The following is a 16,788-nucleotide window of genomic DNA, read 5'->3' as shown; positions in this document are numbered from 1 at the left end:
TTGAATCCAGAACCTGTGGAGGATCCAGTAGATTAATGATGCTCTAATTTTACATCAGCGGACTTAAAACTTTGATTTCCTGGAGCGAAAACCTGGGAAGCAGCTCCTGGATTTCCTTTGATTTTAAATCTTTTATGGTGATTCGTGGAATTAAAAAACGCTGAAGGTAGAAAGAGTTCAAGTTAAAGAACATTAGACTGTTTGAACTTTGTTTTTCCTCCAGAAGCTGATTTGTTTTCTTCATTTTAAGTTTTGGAGCAGAGTTAGCTTTTCCCTTTCTTTGGGAGTCTTCGTCATGTTCTGATTTCCACCCTCCTCTCGTCCGGAGGAAATGGCTCCTTCGATTCGAGAACGCTCGACAGGAAGTTGACTCCTGCAGGCCGCGAGGCCGAGAGACGAACCGGCACGGAGAGAACGCGAGAGGGAGGAACATGTCGTGGAAGAGGAACTACTTTGCGTCGGGCAGCGGCGGAGGAGGCGGCGGCGGTGGCGCTGGTGGCAGCAGCGGGGGGGTTGGTGGTGGGATGCAGGGAATCTTGACGCCTCGCACCATGACATCCATCGCTCCCAGTAAAGGGCTGAGCAACGAGCCGGGACAGAACAGCTGCTTCCTGAACAGCGCCCTGCAGGTACACACACACGCGCACACACACACCTGCACACGCACGCACACACACACACACACTCTGCTGTTCCACCTGCTGTGTGTGTGTTTGTGTGTGTGTGTGTGTGTGCGTGTGCGAATGCTGACTTGTTGTCTAAAGTTTCTTATTTCTTTTCATTTCTTTCTCTCTCGACTTCCTTCTTTAACCCACATGACTGCTCCTCTCTGACCTTTGACCCCTGCTGTGAGACCTGTGTTGAGACAGAAGATTAATTGCTAACTGTTTTAAAGATCAGTTACTTGTTTGATGTCTTTGGTTTTGGCCGCTTGGACATTTTCATTATTTTCTAACATCTTAAAGCCAAAGTGCTGATCCGTTAACTGAAGACTGAGGCTCACCTGCAGAGCTGCAGCCCTTCACGAGTCTCCTGTTTCACCTGCGAGACTCCTGCTCGCTTCAGTTCATCTGTGCTGCTCAAACATCAGATTTCCACAAGGTCAGAAGAATGAAGTTAGACACACCTCTTCGAAGATTAAACCAAGTCATTTATTTCGCTAAAGTAGCTGAAATGTGAGCATGAGGTGTGAATGTCAGTAGTGTCAGAAATGTAGGGTGTAAACATGGTGTGTCTGAGGAAACTACGGGTGCCCGGAGGGAGAGAAAGAGAGAGAGCAACAGAGTCTAGGTTTATGTGGGAACAGCGGGAGTCACAGGAAGGACCATCACCAAACGTCCCAGAAGAAGCCGCTGACACAGACACTGCTGAGCAGCTAACACGCCGTCCGTCTCTCTTCTGTGTTTTGGTCATTGTGGGACTCCGTCTGTGAAGCTTCCAGCCCGCCATGCTGTTTCTGTTCACGCTGGCAGCGATTTGACGGGAGGTTTTCTCCACTGATGGCTGCAATCATCTGCTTTTATGGGATAGCGCTAATGCTAACACGCTGAACTGAGATGAATAGACGTTTTTCCTGCTAAACATCAGCATGTTAGCATGTTGTTGTTTGTGTGCTGAGGTTAGCATTTAGCTCAAAGCACCACCGTGTCAAAGAACGCTGACTGCTCGTGTTGCACAGCAGCACTACGGCAGGATGACGCCGACAGAAGACTGGAGCCTCACAAAGCTCTTAACCTGCAGTTCCACCTCAGTGCCTTTGAGCCAGTCAGCCAGTCGATGCTGTGGCTGGTGAACCGCAGTCAGACAGATGCCTCCATCCATCGCACGCTCACACATAACGACCGGTTTGATAACCTCCTCTGCATCTGTGTGAGCCTGTAATGAGCCTGTGCAGCTCCAGGAGGTGATCAGCCTCAACGCCTCCCAGGCTGCACATTACGCTCATTTATGACTCATCAGCTTTTGGAGGAGGAGCAGGGGAGGTGTATTGTCTGCCTCCGTCAGCCTCAACAATAAGAGCGAAGACGGTGTGAGGAATGGAGTGTGTGAGAGCGGTAATTACTGCTGCCGTTCGTTTAAACAGAGGCTGACTCATGAACCTGGAGGGTGGGGCCGCCGGTTCAGGCTGCAGAAATGACAGACTGGGCTGAGGAGGAAACACTCATTACGGGGTTTAACTGAAGCTTACAGCCACAGAGACTTACTGCGAGCTCAGCAGCTCCTGGATCAGCAACATTACACACAGCCTGAGGTCAGAGGTCGCAGCTCACAGACGGAGCTGTTTACAGTGTGGGTGAAGCTCGCAGACACCGCTGCGCCTCCTGTCATCAGAAAACCTCGTACACTGTTTCAGCATGTCATCCTGAAGAACGAGCTTGATTTTACACATCAGCGTGTGCGTGAGTCTGTGCTGCAGTGTGTCACCAAACGCACACACCAGCCGACACGCTCACAACAGTACACTCTAGTGTCGCAGCGACACACACGCAGACAGCCGTCTCAGTGACAGACTTATGCATGAAAAGAAGTGAAACTGGAGTAAAAAAAAACAAATGGAAGCACTTTATGTGGCGTAAACTTCTAAACTTAAATACAAAATCTCATTTTGTGGGTCGAATTCTGAGTTTCTGGAAACTTACGCTGCCGTACAGCAGCCATACCTCCGCTGGGTCGTGTCCCGGCGCTCCTCGGCGCCGGGTCGTGTCCCGGCGCTCCTCCACACTGCGACTCCTCCTCAGCTAACTCTGGGCCTCAGGTATCAGTCTGCGTCCCTGCAGGCTGTGAACGCCCTGAGCTCAGCACACACTCCTGTGATTCCTCTGCACCGGCCAGCTGTAAGACCTCACCAGCCAGGACCCCCCCCCCCCCCCAGCTGCCCTTTAGCCCTCCGTCCATCCGCCTCGACTCGTCACTGCTGCCTAACGTCAGGCCGAAGTGATCCAAAGGATGACGATCCCGCAGGCGGCTGAGCCGAGCGAGGCGGAGGCGACGCGGCGGCCGGCCGGAGGAGTCATCAGGACGTCGGAGGCTCAGCAGCTCTGACATGTGACGAAGACGAAGTGAAGAGGAAGAACATCACGGTAACAAGCAGCTGAGGCCTTCAGTTCAGCTGTTCACATACCTTCATCCTCCTCCTCCTCCCTGCTGCTCAGGACATCCAACTTTCTAAGAAACAGCATCCGCCTGTCTGCGTCAGCCAGCTCATCCACTTTATTTAATCCGACACTTCAGTTAATAACAAATGACTTTCTCTTTCATCGTGGAGCTGCGACGCCGTTTGGTGTTGATCACGTCTAACACGGGTCACGCTCATCAGGACGCAGCGACGCAGGTTTAACACGTTAATCATGAAAACGCTGAAATGTAATCTGTTCAAATCCTTCCTCAGCTTTTAGGTTCTCCTTCCTTCTGCACTGAAATGGCTTTGAGGTCGTTGTTATGGAAACTAAAGTCTTGTTTCTGGAGACATCGTACGTGGCAATCACATGTCTGAACCACAGACGTCATGTCAGCGTCACGCTCATGTGAAGCGACGGTCTTCATCAAATCTGTCTTTTCTGAAAGCGTCGAGCAGCAGAAGTTTCCCTCCTGATGTGCGTCTTTACATGATCGACACGCCAGTCATTCAGAATTTTTTGACTTCGTGTATTTTGACTGCTTGATGTTGATCTCTCACTCATCAGTGTTCCCTCCTCATCATCCTGTCGGCTCTGCTAAAAAGACGAGAGGACTGATCAGAAGCCGTCAAACGGTTCCGCTTTTAGGAGCGTGACAGCTGCTGAGTCCAGGCTGAACCCAGCGAGGTCGACCTGTGCGCTGACGGATGATTTAGAGAGTGAAGGTGGTGTACGGTGTGCGGCGCTGCTCAGATCTGAGCTGAACGTTTGTTACCTGACCGACCCGCTGAACGCTGCTCCTGCAGGAACAAGGCAACATATTGGACCTGGTGGGGGGGACAGGAAGGAGAAAACAAACACACCCAAAGTGCTGACTCTGCAGTATGCTTCACACCTCAGAGCTCTCATTCCAGCACACCTCCTGTTTGCTCTCCCGTTAAATCTGTTGAAATCCTGAAGAGAAGCTTTTTAAAAATCTTTAAACTCGTTTGTGCTTTCGCCACCAGTCATAGTTTTTATTGTTTCTCTCATTTTAACAAGCCAACAGGTCAAAACCCAAAGAGAGAAACCAGAGAAAAGCATCAGATTCTCTCACTGGAGAAACTAGAACCAGCAAATGTTTGAGTTTTGCTTGAAAACTGACGATTGAGGCTCATGAAAACAGCTGCTGGCTCACTTCGTGTGGACGGATTAATCAGCTGATCGTCACGTTCGTGAAGTGGATGATCGACAGCAGCAGCCTGCGTGGCTCTGACCTCCAGACCAGCTCTGTCAAAACCCTCCTCATAAATAAAGTGATGAAGAAATTCCTTCATGTCTGGATTCCAGCGGCTCAGCAGGAGAGGAGACTCCCACAGTCTGGATCCTCTACGCCCCCTACAGCGCCTCAGTATCAGTCCACAAAACGTCCGGTTTCAGATCTTTAATAAGACTGGTTTGGTAGAAGACGATAGTGTAGACGTACAGGGTGTAATTCACACTGTCATTGGACAGTTTTGGTGATGTCATCCTGTGTCACCGGCGGTACCTGGACCCACGGAGCCTGCGCTGCCTTTGTTCTCTGGTGGCTCATCAATAACTGATGGTGAGCGTCGTTAGTTCAGACTGAACCTCAGAGGTCACGAGTAACGACAGACGGTGAGAAACAAGAGCGTTTTATAGTCTGACCCTGGCTCGGGCTGAGACCCTCCTTGTCAGGCGGTCTCGGGCCGGTTGTGGATCTGAGCCGTGGTCTGATCGACGAACCTCTGAGCAGCAGAGCGACTGTCAGCTCACACAGGAAATCAACGTCTCAGCAAAGACGCACACCGTGCTAACATCCACCAGTTACATTTCATGGTTCAGTCCGTCCCTCAGTGGCCTGCCTCTTCCCCTGGTCCACGTTCATTCAGCTCACTGTGCGATCAGTGGTTATTGTTTTACTCTGAAGCAGATGATGATGATGATGATGATGATGATGATGATGATGATGATGATGCAGTCGTATTTTCATACTTCGGCCGAGACGATCACAAAACATGTTGTGACGTTTATTCTCTCCGACATCATCTTCTCTCTCTCCCCTTTTTGTCGTCTTGTCACAAACACACACAGAACTTACTGTAACCTCTTTTTCTTCTGGTGTGCGTGCGCACACACACACACACACACACACACACACACACACACACACACACACACACACACACACACACTCCATCTCTCTCACACACTCGTCTTCGTCACGCAGGAGTCCAGATGGTTTCCTGAAGCAGATGGAGAGAGTGAAGAACACAGTTTGACACGCTCACTCACACACACACACACACACACACACACACACACGTCTTTCTCACACAGCTTTACTTGTGTTTTTGACAGTCTGCCTCACACACACTTCCGTTAGTCCTCAGGTCCCTAAACTTGCTCTCTGATTGGCCAGGTGTGGGCTCAGGTCAGTGGTGGCTGTGCTGACGGGTGATTGGCCGGTAGCCGTGCTGATGTAAACACGTCACATTGAGCCTTTTAGTGGAGTCACAGCAGCAGGACGACGCAGCCGCTGCAGCGCACAGACACACTCACACACACGCACACACACACACGCTAATTCTCAGGAAGCTCATCTGGATTTTTTAGGGTTTTAAATCTTAAATTTTGAGTCCAGTTTTCAGCTTTTTGTCTCCTCATGTCTTCCTGCACATTTGCAGACTCTGAAGCATTTGTTCTCCATCGTCTGGCTTTAAATTCCACCGCAGACTTGAGGACAGAAAGGGTTTTTCACTCTGCAGGTTTACATCGACGGGAAAGTCTTTATTTCCTGCTCTCTGTCCGCTGAGGTTTGGGGATCAGATCTTGGCAGGTGGAGGTGATTTACTGCTGGAGAACTTTACATCTTTTGTGTTTTGGTGCATCAGGGGAGGATCAGAGATGGAAATCAATATTTAGTTTTTATGGAAGCTTTATATTGTGACGCACATCGTCCTGCTGACCTGACTTTTACTTTTATTGAAGTCTGAATGGAATTCCTGATCCAGCTCTTTTTTAATCATTATCTTCACATCATTATACCTTCCTCCTCCTCCTCCTCCTCCTCCTCCTTACTTGCTCAGTTTTCTCCTCTGTGCCTGGTGTCACCTGTGACCAGGTGGTGTTGCTTCTTTCCTTTGTGCTGCTCACTGATTTTCTTCCTCTGTCTCTGTCTCTCAGGTCCTGTGGCATCTGGATATCTTCCGCCGTAGTTTCCGTCAGCTGACGACTCATAAGTGTATGGAGGACTCGTGCATTTTCTGTGCTCTGAAGGTGAGAATCAGTCCGACTGCTGTCTGAAGCTGACCCTGGACCAGCTTCCTCATCTAACCTTGCTTTCTGTCTGTGTTTCCTGCTTCTTCAGAGCATCTTCGCTCAGTTTCAGTACAGCAGTGAGAAGGTTTTACCGTCCGACGCTCTTCGCAGCGCGCTCGCCAAAACCTTCCAGGACGAGCAGAGGTTTCAGCTCGGCATCATGGACGACGCCGCAGAGTGCTTCGTAAGCAGTTCACATCACCGTGAAAACATTCAGTTACAGGAAGTGTTTAAACGTTACTGAGGAAAGATGAAGAGATTCTCGTTGGTTCCTTTGTGCTTCTGCAGGAAAACATCCTGATGAGGATTCACTTTCACATCGCAGACGAGACCAAAGAGGACATCTGCACAGCCAGACACTGCATCCCTCACCAGAAGTTCGCCATGACGCTCTTTGAACAGGTGAGGCAGAGAGGTGGCGTGAGCCCTGCAGGTGAAAGGACAGCAGGTCAGGGACCCGTGTGAACGTTGCTCTCTGTAATAATTCCTCCTGTTTACACTGGAATCATCAGAAAAGGAAAGAGTGGTGACCAGATGGACACTAAGCAGTCCTCCTTAAACGAAGCTGTTCTGTTTAAAAGCCATGAAAACAACCGTTCTCCCTCAGCAGCGAGCACCTGCACCGGCAGCCATCTTTGTTCTGATGTTCTTCTCGTTACTCCACAGAATATTTAGTTTGAGAGAGCTGCGGTGGAGAACGCTGCCTCAGATAACTGAGCATGAGTAACTCTCTGCAAGACAAAGTCAAACTCGTTTTCTTTCCTCTGTCTGTGTTTGTGTCTGTGTTTGTGTTTGTGTGGTTCAGTGTGTGTGCAGCAGCTGTGGAGCGTCCTCAGACCCTCTGCCCTTCATTCAGATGGTCCACTACATCTCCACCACCTCTCTGTGGTAAGTGTGTGTGTGTGTGTGTGTGTGTGTGTGTGTGTGTGTGTGTGTGTGTGTGTGTGTGTGTGTGTGTCCCACCACTCCTGTCGCTAGGTTACACTTCAGGGTCACCAAGGCAACTGACTAATCGCTCTCTTTATCATGGCTCCTAAGATGTTTCTCATGCACACACATGCGCACGCACACACTTGATTTGTTCTCCAAGTACAGGTAGATGGGAAAGTGCGTGCACGTCTGTGTGTGTGTGTGTGTGCATGCGTGCGCGTGTGTGTGTGTGTGTGTGTGTGTGTGTGTGTGTGTGTGTGTGTGTGTGTGTGTGTGTGTGTGTGTGTGTGTGTGTGTGTGTGTGTGTGTGTGTGTGTGTGTGTGTGTGTGTGTGTGCATATGTGTGTGCCTGTGTGCGTGCCCAGAAAGTGTCTGTGTTACTGTGAGTGAGGGGATCCGACATGAACTCTGTTTTCTGCTGAAAGAAGAACGCTTTGGTTCTTTCACCTGAGAGGTTTTTGTCTTTGTGCTGTTCTTTCTGATTGGACGACGGCAGAGAAAACGATTTTTGGAGCCACGTGACAAAAGAGACGTATGATCAGTGTGTGAATGCAGACGTTCTTCTGTTCTGTGATTGGATTGTTGTGATAAACGTAAAAGTCCGATAACGTTGCAGCTGTCATGCCATGAGAGTCGCATAGCTCTGAAGCTCACACCGCTCCTCCTCCTCATCTTCCTCAGTAACCAGGCGGTGAAGATGCTGGAGACGAGGGAGAAAGCGACTCCTGGCATGTTTGGGGAGCTGCTGAGAAACGCCAGCATGGGAGACCTGCGTAACTGTCCCGTAAGACTCTCCTCACTAATGACCAGTTCTGATTGAATGTGAAACGCTCTGTGGTCACACATTCATGCCAACGTCTCCCTCCTCATCCTCCTCTTCCTCAGAGCCAGTGTGGTCAGCAGCTCAGGATGGCTCGCGTCCTCCTCAACAGTCCGGAGATCATCACCATCGGTCTGGTCTGGGACTCGGATCACTCGGACCTGGCCGAGGACGTCATTCACACTCTGGGGACGTGCCTGCGTCTGGGGGATGTGAGGAGACGAACCGCAGTGAGAATCACCAGCGGAGGAAACGCTTCAGCTCAGCCTCTTCATCACACTCTTCTTCTCTCAGCTGTTTTACAGGGTGACGGAGGAGAAGGCTCGTCAGTCGGAGCTCTACCTGGTGGGCATGGTGTGTTACTACGGGAAACACTACTCCACCTTCTTCTTCCAGACCAAGATCCGACGATGGATGTACTTCGACGACGCACATGTGAAGGAGGTACAGTCAGTGCTGCGTGGCGTCAAACACAGGTGTTGGTATTAAGGTAATATTACAGATCAGCAGCAATATGGCGGTCTGTCAGGAGCGGACAGCCCTCTGGGGGTCAGTCAGATAGAGGCGCAGCAGGCGAAGGCTCAGAGGAAACCTCCTCACAGAAAGGGTCCGCTGTGGGTAAAGGAGGTAACAGGACGTCGGTGGTGTGCAGAGACGGTCTGACACAGAGCGGTGATGTTTGGTGTCAAAGCAAGTTTATATGCGGTGTTTAACACCTTTCATCTGCAAAGCCAGTCAGAGTGTTTTACATAAGACACGCAGGCTTTGATCCGAGATATCGAAGAACAACAAGACAATAGAAAGAGGCAGGATTTAAAAAGAAGCATAAAGATAAGACGGAGCGAACTGGAGAGTCAAACGCTGGAACAGCTGCAGCGTGGTGTGAGATATGAAGAAATAAATCCCAAATTTAATGTTGTGAAAGTCCAGCAAAGGAGATGTGACTTAAAAGAACTGAGAGTTTCAGCAGACCTGAAGTCTTCTGGAAGTCTGTTTCTGTGGATCCTAAAAAGTGAACGCTGCCTCTCCAGGGTTGAAAAGAGGAGCTGATCAGTCTGATCAATTGATCCATCAATAATGTATCAATGTGGACTCCAGACAGAAGCAGAGGTAGTGAGTTCTCTTCCTTTTTCGGGGCTAAGACCTGGGTTTTATCAGCGAGGGTCCTCGCAGGTACAGAGGAACAAATGTGTGTGTTTCTCAGGAAGCCGTCGGTTTAGGAAAGGAAGTGACCTCATGTTGTAGTCAGTCATCTCTTTCTCTTCCTGTCCATCCTGACACCTCTGTCCTCCTCTGTCCTGCGTCCTCTCCTCTCTCTCTCTCTCTCTCTCTCTCTCTCCCTTCTTTTCCTCTGTCCTCCTGCACTTCCTTTGCTTTCCTCTGCAGGCTTTGCTCTCTGTGCTGTTGTTGCTGTGCTGTGATAACACTGGTGGAATGAGATATGACATTCTCTCACTCTCTCTGTGTCTCTGTGTCTCTGCTGGTTGTGAAAACAAGGATATCCCTCTATTGTTTATCAGTCCAGCTGTACAGAGCCGAGGGTGTGGTCAGAGCGCGCGCACACACACACACATGCACACGCACGCACGCACGCACGCACACATCCCACCACAGCCGACACTTTTGCTCACACTGCAGACTTTCGTTCTATATCTTTCTTTCTCTTGCACAAACACACACTCAGCGGTTGACGGGCAGGTCGGCGTTTTGGATTTCGGGACGTCCTGTTCGATCTGAGCAGAGCCGGAGGTGAACGTGGACTTTTGGAAAATGGAGGAAGGGTTGAAATAACAAGCGGGAGGATTTGTGTCGCACAGAAAGACAAACAGAGCAGGAAGACGACTGATGGAACAGGGGCGGCGCAGCCTCGAACATTTCAGCGATTTTACCTGCTGAGCTGCGTTTTCGAGGTGAACGGGACGTCTTTACTGCGGCTGGAGGTTAATTACTGCTGCTGGTAAATTCACCGTCTGGTCTCCACGGCGTCAGTGGACGCTTTGATGTCCAAAGCTTCATTTAAAAATGAGAATATCGACTATTTCCAAACACGTGACCTCAGTGGAACTCAGCGTCGTTTCCACAGTTTGGGTACTTCTGCCTCGAGTTGGAAACATCTCCATGAATCCAGAATCCACACATCGAAGAGTCGGATTCAACATTTAGAACAGAAAGTTAAAAATACCTGAAAGTCAAAGATTCAATGGAGGTTTTTGAAGAAACTTTTTTTAGTGATCGTTGACGCTGAACAGCAGAAGACATGACGTGTTGATTAAATGTGTATCTGACACATTGAAGTAACAGCTGACTCTCACACCTTATTGGAGGTCCAGCTATGAAGCTGATCAGCTTCAGTTATTGATCTAAAATCAATGAAAGTTGAACTGGGAGATCCTCCTGAAACTGTGAACTGGATCCAGGAATGGAACCATCCGGCAGAACCAAACCGATACCTAAACAATAATTTAGTGCCGACAAGAACTTTAGAAAATAAGTTGTCAAATGCTACAATATGTCCAGCCGTGCATGAAATTTGGTCTCTAACTGTAAAAATGATGATTTAAATCAGCCGCTGCGTGATCAAAGACGCCACCAGATATTTGAAAAGTGATTAAAAGTGTCACATTTCATGTACCTGTCAGTCACAACGGCTCTGAGTTGACTGTTTCACACCACAAAAATACGCAACTGTGAATAATAGATCAAACTGCAGCTTATAATTATCTGGATTTTTGGACTGGCATGTATTTTCGTACATGTCTGGGCTTTCGTGGTGTCCTCATCAGCTTCTGGAGTCATCGTCTTCTGTGTGTTTTTGTCATCCACCTGCAGATCGGTCCCAAGTGGAAGGACGTGGTTTCTCGCTGCATCAAGGGCCACTACCAGCCTCTGCTGCTGCTCTACGCCGACCCGCGGGGGACGCCGGTGTCGGTCCAGGACCTGCCCTCCCGCTTCGACCTCCACCACCTCAACAAGGCCTGTTACGACAGCGAAGACTCGGGTAACTACAACACAGCTAGGAGTCGTAGTAGTAGCACAACAGCAAACATTCAGGTAACTAAACCAGACACAGTAGTACTTGTAATAGTCGTAGTAGTACTATGACAGACAAGACTGGGGTAATTGCAGACAGCTAACAGTCAGTAGAAGTAGTCATAGTTGTGGCTGTTGTCGTTGTAGCAGTAGTCGTAGTACTTGTAGCAGCAGTGATGTTTAGGCGAGTGTGATATGATGTGTATTTGTTTGGGTGTATGAGCACATGTACAACACCACTGACGCCTCCACTCGCTCACTAACCACGCCCCTCCACCCCCCGGCCAGGCCGGGAGCAGTCAATCTCCAGCGACACTCGCACCGATTCGTCGACGGAGAGCTACTCATACCGACAGCCCTCCCACTCACACCATGAGTCCCTGGCCAGTCACCACTCCTCCGACTCCCAGGGAACCGTCATCTGCATCGAACGCCCAGACGGACCCCTGCACGCCTCGCTCTGCAGCCTGGATACCATAGGTGGGTACCTGGACCGGCCCACAACATCACCTGGGTAGAAAAAGAAGAGGCTAGAGTGATTCCTCCATTCAACAGTGCGGAGGCCACGCAGACCAGATCCTCACGCTGGAGACAGCAGATTATTATTAATATTTAATCAGTTATTGGAGTTATTGTTGATTCAGCACGACATTTGATCTTTTAAAGTTTTATTTCAACCAGAGAAAGCAGAAGAATGTGTTGATGAAGGAGCTGCTCAGTGTCGTTCTGTCCCTGTTGAAAAGAGGAGATGAAATCAACCTGAACATAGTGTTTTAAATCACATATGCAGACGATGTGCTCCTTTATGTTTTAGATGTGATGCTGGGACTATTCACAAATCATTTACCACTTTATCTGGATGCAAATGAGAGAAACGAGCAGCATGAGACCAGACTAGAGACCATTAGCTGATCTAGTATTAATCTTCAATGTTAACATCAAGGTCAAATTCAGGATACAGAGCTGAGGTTTAGATTTTAAAAAAAAATGCTTAAAAGGGCCAAACATTTGCTGTACCTGATACATTTTTCCCCCAAAATCTGAAGTGTGATCAGAGGCCAGCCGGTGTGACGTCCACAGCTTCGTAATGTTTGATGTGAATGAAAGCATGTTTTCAGCCAATCACAGCAGGGTCTGCGCCGTCTCCTCTCTGACAGCACGCCATTTTTATTCAGAGAAGAAAACAATTGGAAATTCTCAAACCTTGTGTCAAATAAACGTGATGAGATTTGACCCCGTATGACCCTGCTGTGCAGCCAATCACACGCTGCCATTCGTCTTATTTTTTTCCTTCTGTCATTGTTGCATGATGTGATGACCATGCTGTAAACATCCGTTGCCATGCTTCTTGTTGCTAAGGCCACGTGACGGACAGTGAGCAGCACCAGTCTCTGAGGAAGGGAGGCGGGGCCGGGGATAGGAGGCGGAGCTCTAGCCGCCACCGCCGATCTAAACCCGACAACGAAGCCTCGTCAGCTGGTTACCACAGTGAGGGTAGGCGGGGTTTCTGCCAATCAGGGTCTGGGGAGTTTGGGTGCAGGGGCCAATCAGAGCGCAGAGAGGAAGCTACCAGGCAGATAACTTCACAGGGAGTTACATCATCATCATCCTCATCATCATCACCCTGTTCTCTGCTGATATTCACTGTGTCACCGAAACAACTTGAGAAGGAAAAGCAAAAATATAAAAGAACATTTTATACAGAACATTTAGAAATCAGATTTGGACCAATCGATCAATCAGCAGCCAGCAGTGTTTTAAAAGCTGGACTGGGTTTATTCCGGGAGGCCTGTGATCAGATGATGAGCTTTAACTAAACTAAAATTTAAAGATGAAATGTTTCTACGCAGGATCTGAAACAGTCGAGTTCAAACTGACAGACGCTCGTTCTTCAGACGACTCATTTAATCATTCGTTCTGTCTTCATTCGTTTCTGCCGTCACTCCATCTCGTCTCTTTTCTCATTCTCCTTCTTTGACTTTCAACTTTTTCTCTCCACCCTTTTCTCCTTCTCGTCTCTTTGTCTGTTCTGTCTCCCCCTCTCTCAATGTCTTTTCTGTCCTCCTCTTCTTTCTCCTCTTCTCGTTTTCATCTGTTAATCTATAAATTCTCCTCCTCCTCCTCCTCTTCCTCTTTTCTCCTGTTTTCTTCCTTTCCCTTCGTCTCGTATTCTCATTTCCTTCCTTTGCACATTCTCCTTTCCTGCCTCCTCCTCTTTTCTTTCCCGTCTCTCCTCCCTCCTGTTACTCTTTTCCCTCCCGCTCCCTCTTTCCTCCCACCAGGAGAGACGTTGAAGGAGCGGCAGGTTCCTCGTCACCTCCCCAAATCTTCATCCTCCTTCACCTCCTCAACCAGCCGCCTCCGAGACTTCAAAGAGACCATGAGCAACATCATCCACAACCGACCCCTCTCCTCCTCTTCCTCCTCCTCATTACCTGCTGCCGTCCTCGCTGAGATCACCTCCTCCGCCAATAACCACCACCACCTTGCCAACACCACCGCTCCCTGCTCCTCCTCCAGTAAAGTCCATGACTGGGAGGCCGACAGCACCAGCAGCGAGTCTAAGTCCAGTTGCTCGGGAGGAGCAGGGTCAGGGAGGTACCGGCCAGCATGGAGGCCACGACGGGAGGCGCTCAACATCGACAGCATCTTCAACCGCGAGAGGCGACGGCAGGCAGGATACAGCCCGCTCGGAGCCTCCCTCCTTGACGACTGCAGAGCTCCGGCCTCTGAGGGAGCAGGCGCCTCCTTCCCAGCACAGGAGGAGCTCAAGTCCATCAGGCCGGGCTCCTCCTGGACTCTGCCTACCACCTCCAGCAGCTACAGAGATGGACCAGGAGGTGGAAGGAGGAGTGCAGTGGGTGCAGATCTGCCACCTCCTCCTCCCCCTCCTCCCCGGCTGATCCAGAGGATGGAGAGCGGATACGAGAGCAGCGAGAGGAACAGCAGCAGCCCAGTCAGCCTGGACCTGAACCTGGGAGACAGGTTTGTCCCCCATTCATTATCTATCATTTAAGACGTCTATGAACAGAAGATTAACTGCAGCGGCTCGATCGTTCATTGATAGTTTAAGTCGTCTGATGTCAAAGTGAGTGTCTTTAGGTTTTAGATGGTCGGTCAGGCACAAAAAATAAGATTTCATTACAGACTGCGACGGTCAGCTTTTAGTTTCAGCTCCTGCACAGCTGCGTCTGTCTCGTACGCACATGAAGCTGAACGAGGCGTGAGTCACGTCCACATAGCTCTGATTGGCTCAGACCAGAAAACACAGACCAATCAGAGCCGGTCTGGATCCTGTGCTTCAGTTCAGGGCGTCGAGCTGAAGCAGAACCTTCAGAACAAAAAGTCTTTCTCTTCTCTTCAGGGAGAGTGTGGCGAAGAAGCCTTTGTCCTCCTCCTCTTCCTCAGGACCATCATGGAGGAACAACAGGTCGAGGAGCAGCGGAGCTTTGCTGCAGGAGCTCAGCCCGTCCAGCAGGGGGAGCCCCGGTACGTCTGTCATCCACGGGGAGCTAACTTTAGCTTTGTTTTTCGTGTCTGAATGCTAACTGTCTGTTCAGAGCGTTTTGTTGTAGTTCACAGCCATGACTGTGTGTGTGTGTGTGTGTGTGTGTGTGTGTGTGTGTGTGTGTGTGTGTGTGTGTGTGTGTGTGTGTGTGTTGACCAGCGCCCCCTGCAGGCCGCAGCGAGCTGGACGAGCTGCAGGAGGAGGTGCAGAGGAGAGCGAGGGAGGAGGAGCAGCAGCGACGACAGGAGAAGGAGAGGGAGGCGGCACTCGGCTTCAACCCCCGACCCAGCAAGTACCTCGACCTGGACCAGCTGCAGATCCAGGGTACATGCACGCACACACCAACACACTTAATACACTGGCACAGCAATGCATCATGGGATGTGTGGCAGCGAGGCACTGAGGAGGAAACTTCCACAGGAATTCAATTTGAATGAGTGAATATGAGAAAATTCAGTCATCACTGATTTAGCACTCTGTGAGGGGTGTGTGTGTGTGTGTGTGTGTGTGTGTGTGTGTGTGTGTGTGTGTGTGTGTGTGTGCGCGTGTGTCTGTGTGTGTGTGTGCGTGTGTGTCTGTGTGTGTGTGTGTGTGTCTGTGTGTGTGTGTTTGTGTGTGTGTGTGGTCAGCATGTGTGTGTTGAGTTGGACAACAGGAATGTTCCTCATTGAGCAGCTGAAAGCGCCTGACTCAGCTGACACACAAAAGACAGAATGACCCACGCAGTAATAAAGGGTGTGTGTGTGTGTGTGTGTGTGTGTGTGTGTGTGTGTGTGTGTGTGTGTGTGTGTCAGTCAGTCAGTCAGTCAGTCTGGCTCATGCTGTTTGTTGTGTCGGAGCTTTTTCAGCCTCCATGAATGACGCAGGTGTTCATCAAGGTGACCTCAGAAATTTCTCTGATTCAGAACATTTAAGCAGTGACTCAGTGGATCGTTTTATTCTGGATTTTGAGCCGTTTGGGGACAAAACATCTCTTTTTCTGTTTGACTTTACGGTTCTGAGTGTGTAGTCAAGTGAATGGAGAAACCCTCTTCACACACACACACACACACACACACACACACACACACACACACAGTCACTGAAGTCTTTCAGTCTGATGTTCAGCTCCTGATGTTCATCTGAGAGCAGCTCGTCACTCAGCTCAGCCTTTGTGTGTGTCTGTGCGTGTGTGTGTGTGTCCTGCAGGTAAAGGTGACAGCTTTGAGAGGTGCGTGTCGGAGGCGGAGCTTCTGCTGGACCAGTCTGTGCGTCTGGAGCAGGCGGGCGAGGTCGCCGCCGCACTGTCGGCGGTCAATGAAGCAGTCTGTAAGCTCCTCCCACTCTCATATCGCCTACACACACACACACACACACACACACGCACACACTCAGTATGCCATACTTAGCAAATAAACACTGAATGAGGTCACTGCACCCCGCCCACCATCTCTCTGTTCGGTTGCTAATAGCAACCAGAGGCAGCAGAGTGGCCTGCTGATAACTGTTCCACATCAACCACTGAGCACACACACACACACACACACACACACACACACACACACACACGCTGAACATTTAGGCTCCCTGTGACTCTCTCATTTCATTTGATGTGTCAATCATACTTACACACACACACACACACAAACAGTGCTTCACCCAGCATCCTCCAGTCTGTCGTCACTGCAGCGTTACTCCGTCACGAACACCCGACAGCTGATTAAAAACATCCAAAATCTGCAGAGACAAAAACAGATTAAAGAAAAGTGTCAAATATCAAAATGGAAGCGAAGAAAAGACAGAAACACAGAAACGTCCCTTCATTCTGACGCAGGGCTGCACTTTAAAGGACAGCTCCACCGCGTTACAGCTCGGGTCTTATTTTGTTCTTTGCACTCAGATTCAGTTCGTCGAGTCCGTCAGAGCTGAAACAGGAAGTGAGTCTATGAACTGATGGATGTTTACAGCGGACACCATCAGTTTACTGCTCACCTTCATTCTCTCCACCCACCTGTCTCACCTGTTGGTGTCAGATGTCGCCGTGTTTTTTTTTGATGGACAAAAAAATATGACCCTCGTCGTAA

The 16,788-nt window shown here is 49.7% G+C and overlaps 1 protein-coding gene across 1 annotated transcript in view; it reads left to right on the top strand.

The window, feature by feature from the left end:
* Positions 1 to 204: 204 nt before the first annotated feature.
* usp54a (ubiquitin specific peptidase 54a) overlaps positions 205 to 16,788 on the top strand; it is a 25,535-nt gene continuing 8,951 nt past the window's right edge. Inside the window, exons 1-15 of the mRNA XM_070977837.1 lie at positions 205 to 629; positions 6,303 to 6,395; positions 6,487 to 6,621; positions 6,726 to 6,839; positions 7,243 to 7,325; positions 8,049 to 8,151; positions 8,253 to 8,399; positions 8,482 to 8,631; positions 11,017 to 11,185; positions 11,506 to 11,697; positions 12,577 to 12,711; positions 13,500 to 14,202; positions 14,582 to 14,706; positions 14,885 to 15,049; positions 15,914 to 16,033. Coding sequence (XP_070833938.1) covers positions 432 to 629; positions 6,303 to 6,395; positions 6,487 to 6,621; positions 6,726 to 6,839; positions 7,243 to 7,325; positions 8,049 to 8,151; positions 8,253 to 8,399; positions 8,482 to 8,631; positions 11,017 to 11,185; positions 11,506 to 11,697; positions 12,577 to 12,711; positions 13,500 to 14,202; positions 14,582 to 14,706; positions 14,885 to 15,049; positions 15,914 to 16,033 — 2,632 coding nt within the window. The 5' untranslated portion in view covers positions 205 to 431. The remainder of the gene's footprint in view (positions 630 to 6,302; positions 6,396 to 6,486; positions 6,622 to 6,725; positions 6,840 to 7,242; positions 7,326 to 8,048; positions 8,152 to 8,252; positions 8,400 to 8,481; positions 8,632 to 11,016; positions 11,186 to 11,505; positions 11,698 to 12,576; positions 12,712 to 13,499; positions 14,203 to 14,581; positions 14,707 to 14,884; positions 15,050 to 15,913; positions 16,034 to 16,788) is intronic.

The sequence above is a fragment of the Chaetodon trifascialis genome, chromosome 13 (assembly GCF_039877785.1).
Source record: "Chaetodon trifascialis isolate fChaTrf1 chromosome 13, fChaTrf1.hap1, whole genome shotgun sequence".
Lineage (NCBI taxonomy): Eukaryota > Metazoa > Chordata > Actinopteri > Chaetodontiformes > Chaetodontidae > Chaetodon > Chaetodon trifascialis.
The sequence above is the reverse complement of the archived record's forward strand: the minus strand, read 5'-3'. Positions and strand labels throughout refer to the sequence as shown.